A 21,996-nucleotide genomic window follows, 5' to 3' on the forward strand; every position below is an offset into this window, starting at 1 on the left:
GAGGAGGGCGCTGAAGCCACACCCATCGGCGAGCCGATTCCGGGGCAGCGAGTCGTCGGCCGCCGCGCTCGAGCCTCCGCCCGCACCGAGCCGCGGGACCCGGGCCGTACCGGGGAGGGGCCGCTCCGGGCCGCAGCGCGAGGGCAGCGAGGGGCGGCGGGGACCCGACACCGGGCGGGGCCGGCGGCAGCGACCATGATCGCTTTGTTCAACAAGCTGCTGGACTGGTTCAAGGCCCTATTCTGGAAGGAGGAGATGGAGCTCACGCTGGTCGGGCTTCAGTACTCGGGCAAGACCACCTTCGTCAACGTGATCGCGGTACGAGGGCGTCGGGTGCGGGGTCCCCGGGAGCGGGCCGCGGGTCGGGCCTGTCCCCGCCCGCGCCGCGCCCTGCTGAGCCGGGGTCGCCGCCTGGCATGGCCGGGCACGGCCGGGCGCCGGGCGGGGGAGGAGCTGGCCCCGAGTGCTTGGGGCCTAGTACGGCCCGTGCCGTGGGGGACCGGAGCGGCGCGCGACCTGCTCTCTCACCCTGGCCGGTACTGCATGGCTGGGGGCAGGGGAAGGGGGACTAACAGACAGGGCCGGTGCCACGGGGCAGGCGGCACCGTGGGGCTCTCGAGGCAGGAGGGACCAGCTGCCGGCTGAGACGGGCTCCCTCTGGCCCCTGCGCAAGGGGGCATGACGGAGCGAAAGTGCCCGGGCCTTCCTGTCCCGCGGGTAGAGGGTCACGGGACGGGACGGCCGAGAGGCTTGGGGCGGGGGTCTGAGCAAGCCCAGCCCCACCCAGAGGGCTTAACCCCTCCTTGCCGGAAGAGGAAGCCCCGGCCCTATTGAGGGGGAGGGGAGGTATCCCCCGGGGGTAGAGGACTCAGCTGAGGCCCTTGGCTCAAGCCCAGACTCCTCCCCAACCTCTCCCCGACCCGCAGTGTCTAGCCGGGGGTCCAGGGAGGATGGCATGGTAACCGGAGTTTGGAGACTCCGTCTGGCTCAGAAGTTGCAGGAGGAGGTGCTCCCGACAAGAGAGGATGAGGTGCAGGGGCACTGCCCGCTGGGGCCTTAGGAGAGTGGCTCTAAGGGCTTTGGGTAGTCAAAACTGAAGTGGGTGATTGTAAGTCTTTCAGTGCCAGGGGAGTGGTGGGGAAGGAGTTAAAATCTCTCTCAAAAAAAGGGGAAGATGAGCTCCATGGGTGTGAGCTGAGGCTGCAGTAATGGCTGCGGCCTGCCTGTCAGAGCTAGGCTAGACAGGGCTTGTGGGTCGAGGAAGTGTGGGACAGGGACTGGGGTTGTCCAGGGACCTGGCCCCAGTCCCAAAGCTGAGGTTTCCAACAACTGTGAGTTGGCCAGATAGTGACCACAGATGCTGATGAGATAGGTCAGCAGAGGAATGTGTCCAGCCAGCCTAGGTACCTCCACCTGTCATGTTGTTGCCCTGCCTTGCAGAAGATGGGCCTCCCGGACAGTTCTCAGCATCCCAGAAGGCAGGGGATGTCACTTCATTGGACCTGAGGCATGAAGGCAGATGGAAGGCTCAAGGGGTGGGCACCCTGATTGAACACTGGCTTCCTTTCCCAAACATGCTCTGCAAATGACCTCTGCCCTTCCTCGACCCAGTGTCTCTGTCTCCTGTCTCCTGATCTGACAGGGCAAGATCTTCAGGCCAATGCTGCGGTTTTGACACAGTAATTTTCGGAGCTAACGCCCCTGGGCTCTGTCTGCCTACGCTCTGCCCTTTGGGTCAGAGACCCTCTGGTTAAAGTTGGCATTGACTTAGGCTCTTGGATTCCCAGAGCAGGCACACAACACCTGGACTCTGACCTGACTCTGCAGGCCTAGGTGGCTTGGCTTCTAGGCATTTAGGTGTGAGAAATGCAGCTGGGCCTAGGTATCTCCTCATTCCCCAGGGTGTTACTACAGCTGTGCTCTGGGACAGGGATCTACAGGTACCCAGGTGGGTTCGGTTTCTGGGTCTGCAGTTGAGCCTTTGACAGGAGGGCCCCCTCTAGACCAGCATCGTATCCAGAGAGTTGGAGACTATAGCAGACCAGAAACAGAACCCAAGAGTCCCAAATTCCCATGCCAGGGTCAAGAGTTTCTGTGATGTAGAGGAAAAGTCCCCCATCTCCAGCCCACATGGTCCCCTTTTTAATCTTAAATTTGCCACTTCTGCTGCCACATCTAAAAGAGCAGGCAAGCTAAATTCCCTTCTTTAAAGAGGCTTCCCAAGGAAAACCACCCAGTGTGGGCTGCAGTTGGAATTCCAGTGTTCTGGTCACTCCAGCATTTTCAGCTCCTCTGGGGCTACCACACTGGCATTTCTGCCCACCCCGTGTATAATCACAGTTGAGTGTCTTCCAGTAAGAAACGAAGAGTTGGGAGCCCTGGGCTCTGTTCCCGTGCCTACCACTGGATTTCTGAATTACCTTTGCCTGTTCATTTGGCCTCTGTTTGTCTCAGATCTTTTGGCATTGGGTTTTTTCTACTCACCCTATGAGGTCTAGCTGTAAATAGAAATTGAGTTTAATGTGTCTAGCTGCTCAGCCGGTTAATATGAGCTGGAAAGAAATTATATACAATGCTTCTAAGAACCTAAAACATCGGCCGGGCGTGGTGGCTTACGCCTGTAATCCCAGCAATTTGGGAGGCCAAAAACAAACAAAGAACCTAAAACATCCTTTGAGTTCTGAAAAAGTTGTGATGCTAGAAAAGTGGGAGGTGTTTTGCCCTAGGAAACACATTTTCAATAAAAGTGTCAAAGACTGTCCTATGGAATAACTAGTCTTGGAGTACCCAAGGGGACTTAGGAACAATGGGTGGAAATTCTAGGAATGATAGATTTTTTTTTTTTTTTTTTTGAGACAGAGTCTCACTCTATCACCCAAGCTGGGAGTACAGTGGTGCAAACTCGGCTCACTGCAACCTCCGCCTCCCAGGCTCAAGCAATTCTCCTGCCTCAGTCTCCCAAGTAGCTGGGATTACAGGCATACACCACCACGCCTGGCTAATTTTTGTATTTTTAGTAGAGATGGGGTTTTGTCATGTTGGCCAGGCTGGTCTCAAACTCCTGACCTCAGGTGATCTGCCCGCCTCAGCATCCCAAAGTGCTGGGATTACAGGTATGAGCCACCATGTCCAGCCAGATTTTTAACTCAATATAAACAACTTTCTGATAGTTGGAACTGACCCAAGAGGGGATGGGGCAGAAGGGATTGAAGTCTGAGACAAGAGGTTGGGCTGCATGACTTCAGGTTAGTTCCAACCTTAAATAAAGAGCTATGAGACAGGGAGGCATTCGCAGCGAAATTAAGTCATAATCTGATTCCACCTTATCTCCAATTCACAGCTGAACAGGACCTACTGGTGCTGGGGAGCCTGGCTCCTTGAAGGCCCTCCTAGCATCCCTCTCTGCCAAGGTCACATTCTGCCAGGCTGGGCTTCTCATTTACTTGGTAGCCTGTGGATCTTCTAGTTGTCAAAGAGCAGTGATGGTTTTCCATGCTATATAGAAACCATTTCCAAGCACGTTGTGAGTCTTATTTACAGTTCCTAAGAGACCGAAACCCTTCTCCCCGATTTTACATTCAGAAACCCTGAGGTCCAGAGAAGTTCAAGTTTCTTATCCAAGCACCCCCGGGATGAGAGATAAACAAGAACTGGGCCTCCTTCCTCAGACTCTGTGGATGGGGATGGGGTAGACTGCAGCATGCTGCTGGGGTTTGGGTAATTTCAGCACACTTAATTCTCCCTGCTTAGCCAGAAGAAGCCATTTCCTCTTCCTCAGTGATTCCTACCTTTGGGGCTCTCAGACCTTTTTGATATCTGAGAGGAGTTAGAGACCCTTTCTCCAGAAAAATGTACATACAAACAAAACTTTGCACATGCACACACAGATGGTGTACAATTTCAGGGGGTTCAGGGGATCTCTGAAGCCCAACTGTGGGGCTCAGGTTGGAAACTGCTGCTGGACCTTGTCATTGGGTGTCAGTCCTGGGTACTTCATTCTTACATCATCCTAGGGCCCTGACGAATGGGTGGTTCCTGCAGATAAAAGGGAATCGGGCCGGTCGCAGTGGCTCACGCCTATAATCCCAGCACTGTGGGAGGCCGAGGCGGGCAGATCATGAGGTCAGGAGATCGATCGAGGCCATCCTGGCCAACATGGTGAAACCCTGTATCTACTAAAAATAGAAAAAAAAAAAAAAAATTAGCCAGGCGTGGTGGCGCGCGCCTGTAGTTGCAGCTACTCAGGAGGCTGAGGCAGGACCGCTTGAACCCAGGAGGCAGAGGCTATGGTGAGCCGAGATCTGCCACTGCACTTCTGCCTGGGCGAGAGAGTGAGACTCCGTCTCAAAAAAAAAAAAAAAAAAAAAGATGGGGTGGGGGAGGAATCGAAGCACTCTAATCAGGCGTCTTCATGTGGACTTGGAGGCACGAAATAAGAACCAATCGTCTACATCTTGGCTAATGGTCAGGGCCCCTGATTTCTTCATGTAACCCAAGGCAAATTATTCCTGCCAGCTGGTGGGAGAAAAGGGATTGGTAAAGGAACAGGGCTTGACTGGGCACTGTGGCTCACCCCTGTAATCCCAGCACTTTGGGAGGCCCAGGTAGGTGGGTCACTTGAGGTCAGGAGTTCAAGACTATCCTGGCCAATGTGGTGAGACCCTGTCTCTACTAAAAATACAAAAATTAGCTGGGTGTAGTGGTACATGCCTGTGGTCTCAGCTACCGGGGAGGCTGAGGCAGGAGACTCGCTTGAGCCCGGAAGGCAGAGGCTGCAGTGAGCTGAGATTGCATCATTGCACTCCAGCCTAGGCAATAGAGTGAGACTGTCTCAAAAAAAAAAAAAAAAAAAAGGAACAGGGCTATCACCCTCAGGTTCAAAGTTGAGTGAGCCCCATCTCTCTTTTTTTTTTTTTCTTGAGCCGGAGTCTTTGTAGTCCCAGGCTAGAGTGCAATGGCATGATCTCAGCTCACTGCAACCTCTGCCTCCTGGGTTCAAGCGATTCTCCCGCCTCAGCCTCCCAGGTAGCTGGGATTACAGGCACGTGCCACCACGCCCAGCTAATTTTTTTGTATTTTTTAGTAGAGACAGGGTTTCACCATGTTGGCCATGCTGGTCTCGAACTCCTGACTTCGTGATCCACTCCCTCAGTCTCCCAAAGTGCTTGGATTACAGGTGTGAGCCACTGCGCCCGGCTGAGCCCCATCTCTTTAGCCTGCTTCCAGGGGATAAGCAGAAGTGTCCTACCTGTGAACATGGAGATATGACCTGAGAGGGAGTTGGGTCTGGCCTTATTTGAAGCCTGCAGGTGGTTTAGAAGAATCCAGAAATCTTAGAGACAATACAGAATGGATTTTGGAAAATGGAATTACAGTCAACCCCGCAGTATTCAGCAAACATTTACTAATGGGGGTCCTCTCCCAGGAAGTGTTCCTTCTAGTGAGGAGACACATACATCAGTAAGCAGGCAATATAGGGTGTGGGTTATCCTTCCCAATAACTGGAGTACAGTACAAATAAACCAAACCATGGATAATCCCGAAATTGCTTGGCGTGCACTGCATTTTCAGGAAGACCAATATACTCTGCCCCAAAAAGTTTGACTTTTTAGTTGGAAAATGCGGCCGGGCGCGGTGGCTCAAGCCTGTAATCCCAGCACTTTGGGAGGCCGAGACGGGCGGATCACAAGGTCAGGAGATCGAGACCATCCTGGCTCGCACGGTGAAACCCCGTCTCTACTAAAAAATACAAAAAACTAGCCGGGCGAGGTGGCAGGCGCCTGTATTCCCAGCTACTCGGGAGGCTGAGGCAGGAGAATGGCGTGAACCCGGGAGGCGGAGCTTGCATTGAGCTGAGATCCGGCCACTGCACTCCAGCCTGGGCGAAAAAGCGAGACTCCGTCTCGGGAAAAAAAAAAAAAAAAATGCGTCTGCTTTCTTGAGATCGTCCTTAACTGTTAGAACATGACTTGCCTCAAGTTCTCTTCCTGGGAGGTAATTTCTTCTTCCTCTCCACTGGAGAGAAAGTAGCATCAGTTACTACAGAGAGATGTACGTTAGACTTGAGGAAGAATTTTCCCGTAGTCTAGGCAGAGAGATTGAGACTGATAAAAGTGGGTCTCTTCACAGGGCAGCCCCGAGTGTAGGCAGGACACATAGGTTGGCTATAGCCCATCCTGCCTAAAAGCGCGGGACAAGCAAGAGTACCCCACGGTGGGACGCCTAGGACGCTCTGGCCTGGCCTCTGCATGGTTCTTGCAGCCTCTTTGTCTGTGGCTAGGACATGTCGATTTTGGCACCGTTTCCCATTCTGAGTCTTCTTTCCAGTCAGGACAGTTCAACGAGGACATGATCCCCACCGTGGGTTTCAACATGCGCAAAATCACCAAAGGGAATGTGACTATCAAGGTGAGGGCTCGGAAGTTAGGGGGTGCAGAGGACTCTGTGTGTGTGTGTTGGGGAGGGCAATGGAGGCCCCTGGGAGGAGCGAGTTCAAGTGGGGCAGAGGCCAGGGTCCCCCTGCTGAGGAGCTGGGAAAAGACGGTAGAAGACTTCTAAGGTAGATGGAGAGTGGGGTGGAGAGGGGGGAGAACTGGAGAGAAAGCCGGGGAGGCAGAGGAGAGTAGGGCAGGGTAGGAGGGGGCATTTGAGACCATTTTGGTGGCCTGCCCACTATTGAGGCTATCTCACCCTCTTCTTGCTCAGCTCTGGGACATTGGGGGACAGCCGCGTTTCCGCAGCATGTGGGAGCGCTACTGCCGAGGAGTGAGCGCCATCGTGTAAGTACACGGGAGGCATCCCCAGACTCCAGCCTTACCTGGCTCCCCTAGCCCTGCTACCTTCGAGGACCTCAGAGGCGCAGGGTTGTATTAGACATAATCCTCAGTTCATGACACAGTGTCGGTCCGTGGCCTGCCTTTATTTTGCATGCTGCTCGTTTCTCACTGGATAAATGCCCTGAGCGCTCACTACCCAATCTAAGAAACAGACACCTGTGTGTTCTCTTCATTAACTGTCTCCCTCCCCTCAACCCAAGTCACCACTGTCTTGAATTTTGTGTGATTTAAACGATTCTTTTTTTTTTTTTTTTTTTTCTTTGAGATGGAGTTTTGCTCTTGTTGCCCAGGCTGGAGTGCAATGGCGTGATCTTGGCTCACCGAAACCTCCTGCCTCCCAGGTTCAAGCAATTCTCCCACCTCAGCCTCCTGAGTAGCTGGGATTACAGGCATGCTCCACCACGCCTGGCTAATTTTGTATTTTTCGTAGAGATGGGGTTTCTCCATGTTGGTTAGGCTGGTCTCGAACTCCTGACCTCAGGTGATCTGCCCATCTCGGCCTCCCAAATTACATGCATGAGCCACTGCGCCCAGCCCTCTCTTGCTTTTTAAAAATAATGTTTTTTTGGCTGAGCATGGTGCCACACACCTGTAATCCCAGCTACTTGGGAGGCTGAGGCAGGAAGATTGCTTGAGCCCAGGAGTTTAAGGCCAGCCTAGGCAACATAGCAAGATCCTGTCTTTAAAAAAATAAAATAAAATAAATTTTAAACATTGAAAAATGGCAGGGCACAGTGGGAGGCCAAGGCAGCCGGATCACTTGAGATGAGAAGTTCAAAACCAACCTGGGTAACATGGCACAACCCTATCTCTACAAAAGTACAAAAATTAGCTGAGCCTGCTGGCACGCACCTGTAGTCCCACCTACTCAGACCACTGAGGTGGGAGGATCTCTTGAGTCTGGGAAGCTGAGGCTGCAATGAGCTGTAATTGCACCACTGCACTCCACCCTGGGTGACAGAGTGAGACCCTGTCTCAAAAACTAATAGGCCGGGTGTGGTGGCTCACACCTGTAATCCCAGCACTTTGGGAGCCCAAGGCGGGTGGATCACAAGGTCAGGAGATCGAGGCCATCCTAGCTAACACGGTGAAACCCCATCTCTACTGAAAATAGAAAAAAATTAGCCATGTGTGGCGGCATGCGCCTGTAGTCCCAGCTACTTGGGAGGTTGAGGCAGGATAATCGCTTGAACCTGGCAGGCGGAGGTGGCAGTGAGCTGAGATTGCACCACTGCACTCCAGCCTGGCTACAGAGTGAGACTCCATCTCAAAAATGATATTAATAATAATAATAAAATGTATTACATATATATATGCCCAAACAATAGATCGTTTAGAATAAACAACAGGTTGCTTTTTAACCTGATAACAAAAAGTATCTTGCTAAAAGAAATCTTCTAAGGTTTCCTTTGCTTTTTTCACTCTAACCTTACTTAGTCTTTCCATGAAAACATAAGTGGGTCACTTTGAGAGGGTCTTACAGCTAATCCCAGAGGGCCCATGCTTTTCCACATGAGTAATGGCTTCCCCAGAGTAGCACTTGGCGGCTAATGGCAGGCCCCAGGAGTCCCCGCAGCTGTTCGCTCCCATAGACTCAGAACACATCCACGGAGCACCTGCCTTGAGCCAGGCCAGGTAGCCCATGGATCCTGAAGTGACCAAGCTGCAACAGATGCTTTCTCCTCCAAGCAGCAGCTCCTTCTCTTCCTTGCACCACCCCAGCCTGTGGTGTCAACATGCTTGTCCCCACCCTGCCCTTTTCCCCAGGTACATGGTGGATGCTGCTGACCAGGAGAAGATTGAGGCCTCTAAAAACGAGCTCCACAACCTACTGGACAAACCTCAGCTGCAGGGCATCCCGGTCAGCAGACCTGTGGGAGCGGGATGGGGAGGGAGCTCGGCTGGGAAGTCACTGGGGGCAGGTAAAAGCCAGGCATAGTAGGGGCGCAGAGAGGAAACGGGACCCAGGAGGCCAGCTCACCACCCAGACAACCTGGGCACAGCTGCCCTAGACCTCATCCTCACCCTCGCTTCTCCATAGGTCTTAGTCCTGGGTAACAAGCGAGACCTTCCGGGAGCATTGGATGAGAAGGAGCTGATTGAGAAAATGTGAGTTGGGTGGCTCTTTATATTACTTGCTGCTCTCCCAATTCCCCAACCACCAGACCAAGAGCCTAGGCTTGCTGCTGTTCTTAGTATTAGCCACACGGTGGCAGCAGAGCCCATCTTTTCAGGCACCTCACCCTCCCCATTGTAGCCTGTTAAGAAAAAGGCCCTGCTGTCCCTTAGTCCCAGGCCCCCTGGACGTGCGTAGCCTCAGTGGACTCTACTCTGGTTTCCTCCAGGAATCTGTCTGCCATCCAGGACCGAGAGATCTGCTGCTACTCCATCTCCTGCAAAGAAAAGGACAACATTGGTGCGTAGGATTGGGGAAAGGGGAGGAGAGGGGAGAGGCATTTCTGGGTGTTTTAGTGGCTCTCAAAGGTTCTCGCTCCACAACTTTCCTTTAAGTCCAAAGCCCTGTGGCTCTTGGGGAAAAGGCAGCTGGGTGGCCCAGATTCTGGGCACTATCCCAGCTCGTCCCCAAGTGGTTGTGTGATCTCGGGGAAATTGATCCCTGCTCTGGGCTTCACTGCCTCACTTCTAAGATTCCAGGGCTGGACCCCGTGATTCTCAGGTCCCTGCTGGCTCTGACAGGCTGTGGCTCTGTCTCTTTCCCAGCACCTGGATTCCGCTACTACTTGTTCAGGGCCGTGTGGCGCTTGCCAGCTCTGGACTTCTTGTTTGTTTGCTTTTGAGAAAGTGTCTCGCTCTGTCACCCAGGCTGGAGTTCCGTGGAGTGATCATAGCTCACTGCAGCCTCCAACTCCACTCCTGGGTTCAAGCAGTCCTGCCACCTGAGCGTCCCACGTAGCTGGGACTCCAGGTGTGCGCCATCCCTCCTGGCACCTCTGGACTTCTGATACCCTTAGGTTTGGTTTCTTAGGCCTCTGCTGCCCCAGCATGGCCAGCACTTGCAGGCCTTCTAAGCTGTTCTCTTTTCGCCTCTCAGACATCACCCTACAGTGGCTTATTCAACACTCAAAGTCACGGAGAAGCTGAGACTCCAGCCCTTCTCCCTCAGACCAGGGACCGTCGTCATCTAAACCTGAAGCCGAGCTCCCCGCCCACCCCCATCGTCCCCCTAAGCCCACCCCTCCTCACCCAGTGTGAGGAGGGCCCTCTGGGGACCCCAGAGTCCTGTTCTGCTGAGGTTTGAACTCCTGTTTTTATTGTAAAATACATTGCCCCCCATTCTGGTCCCCTAACTTCTCACCCTTCCCCCCTGCCTTTGTCCCATCACCCAGCCCTGCCTCCCTCCCAACAACCCTGGGCCACAGCCCCCACCCCTGGCTTTTCCCCGGCCCACTCCTGCACCTCCCTTTTCAACACTCTCTGTTATTGTCCTGTGTGTACAGTATATATATGTATATATATTTTAACTTTTTAATTTAAGCAAAGACTAAAATCAACCATTTGATGCTGCAGGGCATCGCTTTCAGGATCTGGGAGGGGGCAGTCTGGAGAAAAGGAGGGAGACGCAGGTGGACTTGGGGCAAGTTCAGATCAGGAGAGGTGGAGACTGGCACCTGCGGCAGGTACCAGCCTGGGCACTGGTGGCCACCCCCCTGTCCCGTGTGTTTCCACCGCCCAGTCTGGCTTGTCCTGGCAGTGCTTGAACCCCACAGGCTAGCAAAGGCCTCCGGGGGCCCCTCCCCTCGGTCCCCAGCCTGGGTAGAGCCACCAGGTACGACCAGGTACCAGAAACCACCAGGTGCACGGGGCAGAAAGCCAGCATCCATGCCCCAGCAGCCCCCTCCTGCCTGCTCCTGGCTCCCAGCTCCCGCCCCTCCCCAGGGCCCCCACTTCCACAGCCCACTTCATTTTCTGTTCTCATTTTGCAGAGTTGCACAAGGAGAGAACTCAGCATGGGGGGTTGGTTCTTTGGGTTCTGTTTGTTTATTTGTTTAATTTAATGATTTGTAAAGTGATGTTCCTCTTCCTTTTTTACACTTTTCAGCTCATATTTAACCTCTGTTTGGAAAATGATTCTTGTAACTGTACATTTTTTTGCCTCCTAATAACAATGACAACAACAAAAATAAATGACCAGTTTTGTGTTGGGGGGGTGTATGGTGCCGGTTACTTCTCCGCAGTTGGCATGGGTTGCCCGACAGGCCCACAGGGCCACCAGCACACCCCTGCACAGTGGGCACCAACAGAGCCACGGAGCGCGAGCACATGCCCGCCCGGGGAGCACAATGGCGCTGCACAAAACGGCCTCCCACACGTGCGTCCAGGCTCTTGTGCCACCTCCTTCTCATTCTCTTTTCAGACTTTCATGTAGCCAGCTTTGAGCCAGCAGCTGCCACGTGGGGCTGCAAAGCTCTGTTGAGAGAACTGCCCAGGGCTGGGTAGAGGTGGCAAGGGACAGGGCTGGGTGCTGTTTTGTGTGCAAACTGAGCTGTGCTCTCCTTAGGCCCAGTTCAGGCCTCAGCCCCTCTTTCCCAGGCCCTGGATCTCACCGGCAGCCAAGGTTGAGCCAGAACCAGAACCCTGTCCCTCTGGCCCCCAGTTCCTACCCCAGAACCAGTTAACTGTGCTCCAGGGGTAGGGCTGGGCCCACAGAGCCTGGGGGAGTGTCACCACCTTTGCTGCCTCTCAGTTAGTGCCAATGCTATGGGTTTCCTGGTAGGAGGCCTGCCCTCGCTCCTCTGCCTGTTTCTAGTCGGCCCCTCCCCACCACCTCACCGTTCACCGTCAGACTGGTCCTCCCTCGGCACTGCTCACAGCTGCTGCCTCAGAGCCTGGTGGCCCTGCCTGCTCAAATCCGAGGCCATCTTGACCCAGTTTCACAGTAAGCCCCACCTCCTCCCGCTCCACCTCCCTCGGCCTCTCCTTCACCCTGGAAAATGGAGCAGGCCCCTGCAGAACACCCCAGCCCTTCTCACCCCTCCCACTGCAGGAAAAAGGAGCCAAATTGTCCCATAGTCCTGGGAGTGGGGATCTTGACTCCTCATCCTGGGCCCCCCAGCCCCTCACCTTCATTGGTGCCCAGAGCTTCCTCCTGGAGGCCGTCATCAGACCTGTCAGAGCAGTGCCCTGCCTGGAGAGGCAGTTCCCCACTGCTGGAGAGTTGGAGGAAAGAATGTGGATGGAATTTGGCATCTGAAGCTAAGTGATTCTAGGGTACTTCCCAACTCCTAAGGAAAATGGGACATGCCCTCCTGGCTAAGGAGGTTGAAGGGGGGCCAGGGCTCTGTCCCCTGCCCTCTCCTGGCTGCAAGCTTGTCTGGGTTTGCCCTGGGCCTGGGATCCTGGGAGAGGACCAGCAGTCTCACTCATCTGGGGCTGTTTCCAGGCCGAGGTGCCTTTCTAGATCCTGTGATCCTCAGTGAGGACCGAGGTTTGAGATAAGACACCTGGTTACCAGGAAGCAAGCGAGCATCCTCCTTCTAGAGTGCCGGCATGCAGCAGGTACTAATAAGACTTAAAGAATTTGTTCAAGGGCCAGGTGCAGTGGTTCATACCTGTAATCCCACACTTTGGGAGCCCAAGGTAGGAGAATCACTTGAGTCCGGGAGTTTGAGACCAGCCTGGACAAAATAGTGAGACCCTATCTCTACAAGTAATCAAAAATTAGCCAGGCGTGGTAGTGCACACCTGCAGTCCCAGCTACTCAGGAAGCTGAGGCAGGAGAATTGTGTGAGCCCAGGAAACAGAGGCTGCAATGAGCTATGATCACACCACAGCACTCAGCTTGAGTGACAGAGTGAGCTCCTGTTTCAAAAAGTAAGTGTTCAGCCAGGCATGGTGGTACACACCTGTAGTCCCAGCTACTCAGGAGGCTGAGGCAGGAAGACTGCTTGAGCCCAGGAGTTCAAAGCCAGCCTGGGCAACATAGTAAGACCCCCCCCCCAACTCTTAAAAACACACACACACACACACACACACACACACACACAACCTATTAAAGGTGAACAGGGAACAGACCATGAGTATAGGTAATTTGTCATGTTTGGGGCCCTTTGATGCCAAAACCTGGATGCATTTAAGAATCCCCTGGCCAAGCTTGCTCCATCACATTGGAGAATTGAATTCCCAAAGGGGAGGAAGGAATAAAAGGTTTGGGGCACTATGCAAAGTGCTTTATGTATCTTGTCTCATTAAATGACCATACTCCTCTGTGAAGGACAGATTATTCCCATTTTGCAGATGAGGAAGCTGAGACTGGGTTTAAGTAATTGCACTCAGGTTCCAGGATAAGTGATGAGAAGGTGACTCCCAAGTGGAGCAGGGAGACGCAGTGGATTTCAGGCTCCCCCCCCCTCATCCCCGTAACCTGGCATCAGGATCTGAGGGCTGGTCTGAAGCCTGCCCTTGGGTGAGCAAGCATGTCAGTGGCATCGCAGAGCATCCCAGCTCAAGTCCACCGCCCACCATGTGCCAACCCCCCCCGCAAGCCTAGGACCCCTAAGCAACAAACCCTACATTGTTCCCCCAGCTGGCCCAGGCTGCGGGGACAGTGGCTCTTTCCCAAGACTGCTGGCCTGCTGACTGATTCTGCAAGCCATTCACGTTGGCAGGCCTGGGAGGTGGCAGTGGCAGAGCCTTGGAGCCACGATCTCTCCCCCTTCATCTCTGAGTCGACCAACCAGCAGGAGGGAGAGGCGGAGGGCACCCTTTGTGGAGGAGGACTCCCAAACAGGATGTTGAGGGGTCTGCCTCCCCTGCCCTGGACTTCACCTCAGTTCACCCGGCCCCTTCCTGTATCCCTTAGGAAGCTGGTGGTGCCTCCAGGCCTGGTGGGGGGCGGAGAAGGAGTTGGGGAAATGGGGAGGAAATGGTCCCTAGGAGCTTCAGCGCGACAGGCCTGCCTTTGGTCCCCTCTCCAACCTGCTCCCCCAGCCATCTGAAGTTTCTACAGACAGAGCTGGGGGCTTCAGTCACCGTGGCAACAGGTCTGCTGAGAAATGGGTGGGTGTCACTCCCCAGCACAAAGGGTGTGCGCATGGCGGCGCCATCACCTAGCAACGGCCTCCCTCTCTCTTGGCGGCATCACCCGCCCTGGGGGTGGGTGCCAGGGAGAGAGAACAAGGCCGTTAAGATCCCCAGGAGAGGGGGAGGGAAGCTTGGGTACAGGGCAGGCTGAGGCCAAGGAGTGTGGGTGGGTGGACAGAGGAGAATGGAGCCCCGGGTGCTCGGAACCCCTGCCTCTGCCCGTCCCTGGGCCCCCGGGACCCTTCCTGAGGCCCCGTGTGGAAGTTCTAGGTAGGCCTGGTGAGCAGAAGTCCGGCGGGACCCAGGACAGAGCTTCAGACGGGGCGGCGGTTCTGAGGAAAGCTGAGCTCCCAGGCAGGGAGTGATTGGTAACCTGGCTGAGACATCACTTCTGTTTGATGCTGTGCCAGCTTCCCAGGGACCCACAAGGCTAATGGTGCCCTCTGGAAGGGCCCAGAGGTGGGGCTGGGGGAAGTGGGACTTCAAGGGCAAGACCCCACAGGAGGAGCTGCATGAAGGGTCTGCCGGGGGCAGTGGGAGCTCTGACGGGAAGGGTGGTGCAGTGGGGGCTGGGCGGGGCAGGCCGGGGCAGGCAGCTGGGCCGTCTACAGGCAAAACAGTCCATTCTAAGAAACTGAACAAGAGCAGCTCTCAGAGTGACAAAGGTTGGGAAGTCCTGGGGCTCACAGAGGAAAGAGCACTGGCCTCCCTCCAAGGGGGGCTTTGTGGAGAGAGGGCAATAGCAGGGACGAGGGCTCCAGGAGAGAGATTTTCCAGGCTTTTGATTTCCCAAGGAGCATGGGGTTTAGACCAGGATGAGGACTTAGGTCCCCCGGCTCCCCGAGCCCTCCATCCTCTCTGTCCCTCAAAAGCCATAAAACCCTTGGAGTCCCCAGAGCCACAGGGCTGTTCTGAACATCAGCCACAGGCCAGGCCAGGTCAGCAGAAATTCCCCTAGGCATTGCCAGGCCAGGAAGGCCCAGGTGCATCTGGGCCCTGCCAGAATGTGGCACAAGAAAGTGGATGGGTGTAGGGGTAGTTCTACCTAGTTTATTGTTTCTCAGGAAGGGCCTCCTATGGGAAAGCACCTAACAGGGAGATTGGGATAGGGCAACCAGGGCATCCCAAAGAAAGGAGGAGGAAGGAGAGAGAAATCCTCTGGAAGAAAAGAAGGCACCAGTAGGAGGAGGCATCCAGGGCTGGGACAGATCCAGTCCAGAGAAGAGTGTATTGAGGCCGGGCGCGGCAGCTCACACCTGTAATCCCAGCACTTTGGGAGGCCAAGGTAAGCAGATCACTTGAGGTCAGGAGTTCAACACCAGCCTGGCCAACATGATGAAACCCCATCTCTTCTACAAATACAAATATCAGCCGGGTGTGGTGGTGCACACCTGTAATCCCAGCTACTCAGGAGGCTGAGGCAGGAGAATCGCTTGAACCCAGGAGGCAGAGGTTGCAGAGAGCTGACATCAGGCCACTGTACTCCAGCCTGGGCAACAGAGCAAGATTCTGTCTCAAAAAAAAAAAAAAGAAAAGAAAAGAAAAGAAAAAAAAGAGTGTGGTGAGCCACATTGAGCTGGAGCCCCCAAAGAGCCCCCATTCCAAGATGGGGCCCCAGGTTGGGGGTTGGAAGATGATGCCTGGGAAGGGCACAACTAAAGTATGGTCAGGTTACAAGGCAGAGAGCAAGAAGAGAGACTGGAACCAAGGGAGGGCAGGCAAAGTTCTGGCTCCCAGCTGCTGGGACGCAGAGTTTCTGGGCAGTTCTAAGGACCTAGAAGCATCACCACCCACCAGTGGAAAGGACAGGGTTGGAAGGCCCCACAAGGGACAGGAAAGGTCCTGCGTGGGGAGGGGGCTTTGACATTCCCAAACCTTGACAAGAGGAACCAAGTCCATCTCTAGACAGCAAGACAGGCAGCAAAGCAAGACCTATGGGGAAAGAACAGCAGGCACCGCCGGGGGGTGGCGGCCCCTCCCTCCCTCCCCACCCCTGCTGGAGCCTCAGCAAGGTGTGCCCAGGGGCAGGAGCGGGGGTGACTCCCTGGGCTTGTGGAAGTAGATGGAAGAGGACACCTCGGTCTTGAGCTTGTTGTCCGAGCCACTGGCGGCCGAGGCCTCCGAAGCCCCGCCGCACTCCTCACAGCAGCAGCAGCAGCAGCAGTCGAGGAAGGCCCGGCCCAGCGGCCTGCAGATGCATAGGAGCAGCACCGGGGTGATGGCGCCCTTGAAGAAGGCAGAGAACTGGTTGATGAGGCCCAGGAGGTCCAGGGTCTGGCGGGTCAGCTCGGTGGAGAGGTAGGCCACCACAATGTTGCAGACGTTCTCTGGGAGGGTGCAGAAGGCGTAGACCACGGTCAGGCCCACCACGGTGCTGTTGAGCTGGCTCTCACACTGCTCGTGCTTGCTGGCCCTGCACTCCGACTTCCTCCCCGGAGGGCCTCGCACCCGCCACGTCACCAGCTGGCAGGTGACCGTGAAGAGGATGGGCAGGCAGAAGTAGCAGCCAAAGTACCACCACATGCGGGCGTTCTGGTAGGTCATCACCAGTGAGTACAGGGACTCGGGCAGGCTGGCTGAGGGTTTCATGATGCACGAGTCCAGGGTGCCCATGGTGGGGGCAGGCTCCTGTGCCAGCTGCCACAGCAGGAGCTCAGGCACAGCCAACGTCATGGAGCCCACCCAGATGACAGCCAGCTTGGCCAGGATAGATTGGCACCGCTCGATGGGCCTCACCTTGGGCAGGGTGCTGGTGGCCACGTGGAAGCGGTCAATGCCCAGGGCACAGAGGCTGAAAGTCGTGACTCCCAGAGAGGAGACCTGTGGGCAGGATGTGAGGGAAGAGAGACGCACTTGGTCAAAACCTATGGGGACAAGGAAGGACACCTGGCTTCTGGCTCAGTTAGACAATGAATGGAGTGATAAGCATAGAAATTATAATAATGGGCCTGGCGCGGTGGCTCACACCTATAATCCCAGCACTTTGAGAGGTTGAGGCAGGCAGATCACTCGAGCCCAGGAGTTCGAGGCCAGCCTGTGCAACATGATGGAACCCAGTCTCTACTAAAAATACAAAAAAATAGCCCGTCGTGGTGAGGCACACCTGTGGTCCCAACTACTCTGGAGGCTGAGGTTAGAAGGATGGCTTGAGCCTAGAAGGCTGAGGCTGCAGTGAGCCAAGATCGCATCACTGCACTCCAGCCTAGGTGACAGAGCGAAACCCTGTGGAAAGAAGCAAGGAAGGAAGGAAGGAAGGAAGGAAGGAAGGAAGGAAGGAAGGAAGGAAGGAAGGAAGGGGGGAGGGAGGGAGTGGGGAAGGGAGGGAGGGAAGGAAAGAAGGGAGGGAGGGAGGGAGGGATGGAAGGAAGGAAAGAAGGGAGGGAGGGAGGGAGGGATGGAAGGAAGGAAAGAAGGAAGGGAGGAAGGAAGGAAATGAATTATAATAATAGTAACAACTCCATTTAATGAGCTTTTCCTATGGGTCAGGAACTTTACATATCACATTCCCAATCAACCACCTTACAGCTGAAAAAGCTCAGGCTCAGGCAGGAAGAGTGACTTGCCCAGGACTACACTGCTGATGAATGGTGGGGCTAAGGTTTGCACACACACCTGCCTCCTTCCCCCTTGTTCTTTGCCTCTCAGGCTGGGGGATGAATGGCCTGGCTCCCACAGACCCTGTTGCTCTCTGACAGACTTTGGAAAATCATCTCCAAGGAAGAACCAAGATGAAGACATAGAAGTTCTGGATCTTTGCAGGTCCTTCCACTGCCCACACCCCATTATGTGCACGCATGGGATGAATGGTCTTGGGGAACATGGCTTACGTGTGTGTGTTACGTGCACACACACACACACACACACACACAGAGTCCCTGCTCCTGGCCCTGTCCGGAGAAGCCCAGGGCCTGGCTGTGTGGGGAAGTGGCCCCCCTCCAAGCAGCCTGTGCCCACCATGCCCACACACTATTCATCAAGCGCATGGAAAACCACCCTGTGAGCCAAGAGGAAGCAGCCTGAGCAGCAGGGGAGGAGAGTGCCAAAGAGCAGGAAGGAAGAGGGGACCCTCCCGCACCGTCAGACGCTGCTCGGCCACACTCAGAGATTGTGCTCAGATCCCCCTCCTGTCCAAATTCTTCTCTCTTCTGGATGGGGGAACACAATCCCCGGCTTTTAGCACGGTCACCAAGGGTCCTTTGTGAGAACCCCAACCCCGTCTCTTGGCAGGGGAGCCCAGGCCTGTGGAGGCACAGCCTTTAAGCTTGGGTAGAAACGCCGCCATTCTCTCTCCTTTTTTTTTTTTTTTTTTGAGAGTCTCACTCTGTTGCCAGGCTGGAGTGCAGCGGCACAATCTCCGCCTCCTGGGTTCAAGTGATTCTCCTGCCTCAGCCTCCCGAGTAGCTGGGATTACAGGCGTATGCCACCACGCCCAGCTAATTTTTATGCTTTTAGTAGAGACGGGGTTTCACCATGTTGGCCAGGATGGTCTCGATCTCCTGACCTCATGATCCACCCACCTCGGCCTCCCAAAGTGCTGGGATTACAGGCGTGAGCCACCGTGCCCGGCCCTGTCCTTCTATTTTACATCTCAAAAATATCTCAAGTTTTATTCCAAGCTGCCTTTTCCTGCTCCTTCCTCAGCGCCATCCTGAGATCCTCCCTATAAAAGGGTGTTGCCAGGCGCAGTGGCTCGCGCCTGTAATTCCAGTACTTTGGGAGACCAAGGCAGGTAGATTGCTTGAGCTCAGCAGTTGGAGATCAGCCTGGGCAACATGGTGAAACCTTGTCTCTACCAAAACTACAAAAATTAGCCATGCATGGTACTGCCCGCCTGTGGTACCAGCTACTCGGGAGGCTGAAGTGGGAGGACTGTTTGAACCTGGTAGGCGGAGGTTGCAATGAGCTGAGATTACACCACAGCATTCCACCCTGGGTGACAGAATGAGACTCCGTCTCAAATAAAGAAAAAGAGTGTTGTGGGTGACAGAGTGAGACTCTGTCTCAAAAAAAGGGAAAAAGGGTGTTGTCTTCCTCCACCCGTCCCACCACCCAGCCTAGAAGGAGGACTCTTTACCAGCCTGTGGATCATCTCTATCCTCCAGGAGGTGTGGAGGGGCTGGCCCAGGAGGACATTACGTATGTCAGGACCCACAGTCAGAGAGGGCCAGGTGTTCATTTACCTACCAGCCACATGCAAGCAAGAGGTCGTACGTGTCTGCCCTTTTCCCCTTCTCCTCTATACCATGCCCAAATAAAAACCACCATTTATTGATTTTAATTCTAAGCACTGTATAGACATCACCCATTTAATCCCTTAAGAATTCACCCAGATAGCTATTATTATTATTATCCCCAATTTACCAATGAAGCAATGGAGATTTAGGCAGTTAAAGTAATTTACCAAATCACACAGAGAGTGATGGGAAAAGCCCAGTTTCTAATCTAGTCTGCTCAATTTCAGAGTCCTGTGTCTAAGCACGCCCAGCTCACCTGGGTTGTGAGCACAGGATGATAACTAAGAGGCAAAGGCTCTCTCCAGTTGCAGGGTCTTCTTTTTTTTTTTGAGACGGAATCTCACTCTGTCACCCAGGCTGCGCAATCTCGGCTCACTGCAACCTCTGCCTGCCAGGTTCAAGCGATTCTCCTGCCTCAGTCTCCCAAGTAGCTGGGACTACAGGCGTGTGCCACCACACCCGGCTAATTTTTTATTTTTAGTAGAGACAGGGTTTTACCATGTTGGCCAGGCTGGTCTTGGACTCCTGACCTCAAGCGATCCGCCTGCCTCAGCCTCCCAAAGTGCTGGGATTACAGGCGTGACCCACTGCGCCCAGCACAGGGTCTTCTTTCAGGGTGGAGTACCTTTGGACCACTGTTAGTCAGTCTCCCTGGGTTGGAAGGACAGGAAAGGACTGTACCCACTGCTGAGACCCAGGGAGTCTGTCCAACTATGACATCATCATTGTTACATGATGAGGTGGGGACAGACCTTGGAATAGGACCTGTGTCCGTGTGCCTGATCCTGAGCCCTTCTCCGGCCAGGCAAGTCTCCCTTGTCACACAGCATCATTCATGAAGGAACAGCAGCTTCACAGGGAGGCCACAGTCACTCCATTACACTCCATGCAGCCCAAATTTGAAAGACTGCTTATTTTGTCTTATAAAGAGAGGGTGGCCTTGCTGTGTTTTGCATAAATGCACACATCAGTATATTTCTTCGGTGTTTTCAGTTGTCTCTCTATGCTCTACATATCCTTTGACACCCGTGGACTTATCGTAGACATTCCCAGAAGTGAGGGCATAGTGGTATACTTTAGAAGTGTAGAACAGGCCAGCTGGAAGGACCATCTGGTCTACCCACCCTGGTTGGGAGACTTGGTCTCCCAACCTGCCCAGTGACGCCCAGTGACGCCCAGTATGTTAGTGGTAGAGCTGAGACTAGAGCCCCCCATTAGCTCCAGTGCCCAGAACCAGGTATTCCCTTTCAGAGAGGATCTAGGAAGTTGCTGGTGGAGACGACAATGGTAACAATGAGAATCCCAGCAGGGAGGGAAGAACAGAGCAGTCTTTTGCTTCTGGTGCTTGTATTCTTGTGGAGTGGACGCTGACTTGATCCAGACGGGTGTGAAGGAAACTGGGCTCTCCCTTCAGGCACTCCTTCAGGAGGCAGGAGATGGTGAAGGGAGCTGTGGGAGCAGGACAGCCGCAGAGGGTACAGAGGGAAGAAGAGGAACCGCAACAAAGGACAAAGAGGTCTTGGGTGGGACAGGGGAGAAGGGCTGAGGAAGGGAGAGGGCAGCTTAGGGTCTGGAGAAAGTGGGAGAGACCTGCCTTGAGGTTGCTCCTGAAGCAGGAGATCAGGCTGGGGCTGGAACCCAGGGACCCCACATACCCGCCTGTCCCCCTGGCCTGCCTACTTCTCTTGAGAGCAACCAGAAACCAATACCGTATTTGTCTCCTTCTCCAAGGTAGAGGAGAAGCAAGCCAGAGCTCCAAGACTCAGGTTTTGCACACCCACAAATTCCACTTCCAAGGACCTGATGGAGACTTTGAACCCCTTCCCTGGATTGCAGCCTCCCAACTGAGCTCAGACAGAACACACACTCACCTCCATGAAGGGCACGGCCCGACAAGAAACGTCACCCAGTAGCCTCTGCTTGGTGATCTCATTGAAGATGACAATAGGGAGGCAGAAAAAGAGGACCAGAAAATCCCAGAGGGCCAGGCTGGCAAGGATAGAGTTCCAGGCACTCTTCAGGTAGTAGCTGTGCCACACGATGCACATGACCGACAGGTTGCCCACGATGCCCACCGCAAACACCACCAGCGCCAGGAGCATGATGGCATAAGCACTGTAGGAGCTCTCGGTCACCGGATACAGGGGGTTCTGGATCTGCAGCCTCTGCCCCGGTGCCCCCGTCAGATTACCCCTCAGCTCCTGCCCGCTGCCTGGGGTGCCCCCATCCTTGTCGGGGTTAGGGCTGGTGGCCACCAAGGGCTTGGTGGGCTGCAGTCCAGCAGGGTGAATGGGCCGGGGGTACTCCGCCCACTCCTCAGGCACATACTGCTGCACTCCCTTGGCCTCCTCATCCTCCGTGCCCCTCTTGGATCGGTTCTGCTGCTCCTGGGTCTCGGCTCTGTGCCTTCCCAGGTGCAGGGGGGCACCCCCAGAGACCCTGCTTAGCCCCACAGCCAAAATCACAGCAAGAGAGACAGCCAGGGGCCACAGCCACCGCATGGCTGAATGAGCAGGAGGCAGCCACCCCGGGAAGAGCAGGTGAGTGCAGGGGCCCAAGAGCTGGGCTCCAGAGAGGCAGCTGGCCGGCTGGATCCGCCTCCAGTCAGGCGTCTGGCATCACACTCGCCTGCCCTCCCTCCCAGCCTCCAGCCATGGGCCGGGCAGGGCCCTCTGCTGGACACACAGCACTCTTTCCTGCCCTCACACGTCTCGTCCTCCACGACCCACGACGCCACTTCTCAGGCCCTACAGCACATCAGGTATGGGGCCCTAAGAGGGCACCTGCTTCAGGCCCCTGAGAGTAGGAAGGAAATGTGGCCTGCCTAGGGTGACACAGGGAGGTGGGGCAGAATGGGAACTGGGGTGCAGGTCTCCTGATTCTAC

At 54.8% G+C, this 21,996-nt stretch overlaps 2 protein-coding genes across 3 annotated transcripts; one reads left to right on the forward strand and one right to left on the reverse strand.

Moving 5' to 3' along the window:
* Nucleotides 1-20: 20 nt before the first annotated feature.
* On the forward strand, nucleotides 21-10,999 carry ARL8A (ARF like GTPase 8A). Its single transcript, XM_007988940.3, has 7 exons — nucleotides 21-318; nucleotides 6,328-6,408; nucleotides 6,706-6,779; nucleotides 8,604-8,697; nucleotides 8,878-8,945; nucleotides 9,182-9,252; nucleotides 9,889-10,999. Exons 1-7 carry the CDS (start codon nucleotides 196-198, stop codon nucleotides 9,936-9,938), a joined length of 561 nt encoding a protein of 186 aa, XP_007987131.1. The 5' UTR covers nucleotides 21-195; the 3' UTR covers nucleotides 9,939-10,999.
* On the reverse strand, nucleotides 8,945-21,713 carry GPR37L1 (G protein-coupled receptor 37 like 1). Of its 2 annotated transcripts, XM_007988949.3 has the most exons (3): nucleotides 20,983-21,713; nucleotides 11,919-16,697; nucleotides 8,945-9,229 (listed from the first exon to the last, which is right to left on the reverse strand). In XM_007988949.3, exons 1-2 carry the CDS (start codon nucleotides 21,610-21,612, stop codon nucleotides 15,882-15,884), a joined length of 1,446 nt encoding a protein of 481 aa, XP_007987140.1. In that variant the 5' UTR covers nucleotides 21,613-21,713; the 3' UTR covers nucleotides 8,945-9,229; nucleotides 11,919-15,881. The 2 variants fall into 2 exon arrangements, 1 of the variants encoding a protein (XP_007987140.1); XR_496492.3 differs by lacking the exons at nucleotides 11,919-16,697; nucleotides 20,983-21,713 and adding an exon at nucleotides 11,628-11,896.
* Nucleotides 21,714-21,996: the final 283 nt, after the last annotated feature.

Source organism: Chlorocebus sabaeus, chromosome 25, assembly GCF_047675955.1.
Source record: "Chlorocebus sabaeus isolate Y175 chromosome 25, mChlSab1.0.hap1, whole genome shotgun sequence".
Taxonomy (NCBI): Eukaryota; Metazoa; Chordata; class Mammalia; order Primates; family Cercopithecidae; genus Chlorocebus; species Chlorocebus sabaeus.

Excerpts from the sequence above, each read along its gene's own strand:
- ARL8A (XM_007988940.3), top strand. The coding sequence starts at position 196 with ATGATCGCTTTGTTCAACAAGCTGCTGGACTGGTTCAAGGCCCTATTC. Across the intron at positions 319-6,327 it reads CCTTCGTCAACGTGATCGCG|TCAGGACAGTTCAACGAGGA; the intron begins GTACGAGGGCGT and ends TCTTCTTTCCAG. Across the intron at positions 6,409-6,705 it reads AAGGGAATGTGACTATCAAG|CTCTGGGACATTGGGGGACA; the intron begins GTGAGGGCTCGG and ends CTTCTTGCTCAG.
- GPR37L1 (XM_007988949.3), bottom strand. The coding sequence starts at position 21,612 with ATGCGGTGGCTGTGGCCCCTGGCTGTCTCTCTTGCTGTGATTTTGGCT. Across the intron at positions 16,698-20,982 it reads GGGCCGTGCCCTTCATGGAG|GTCTCCTCTCTGGGAGTCAC; the intron begins GTGAGTGTGTGT and ends TCCTGCCCACAG.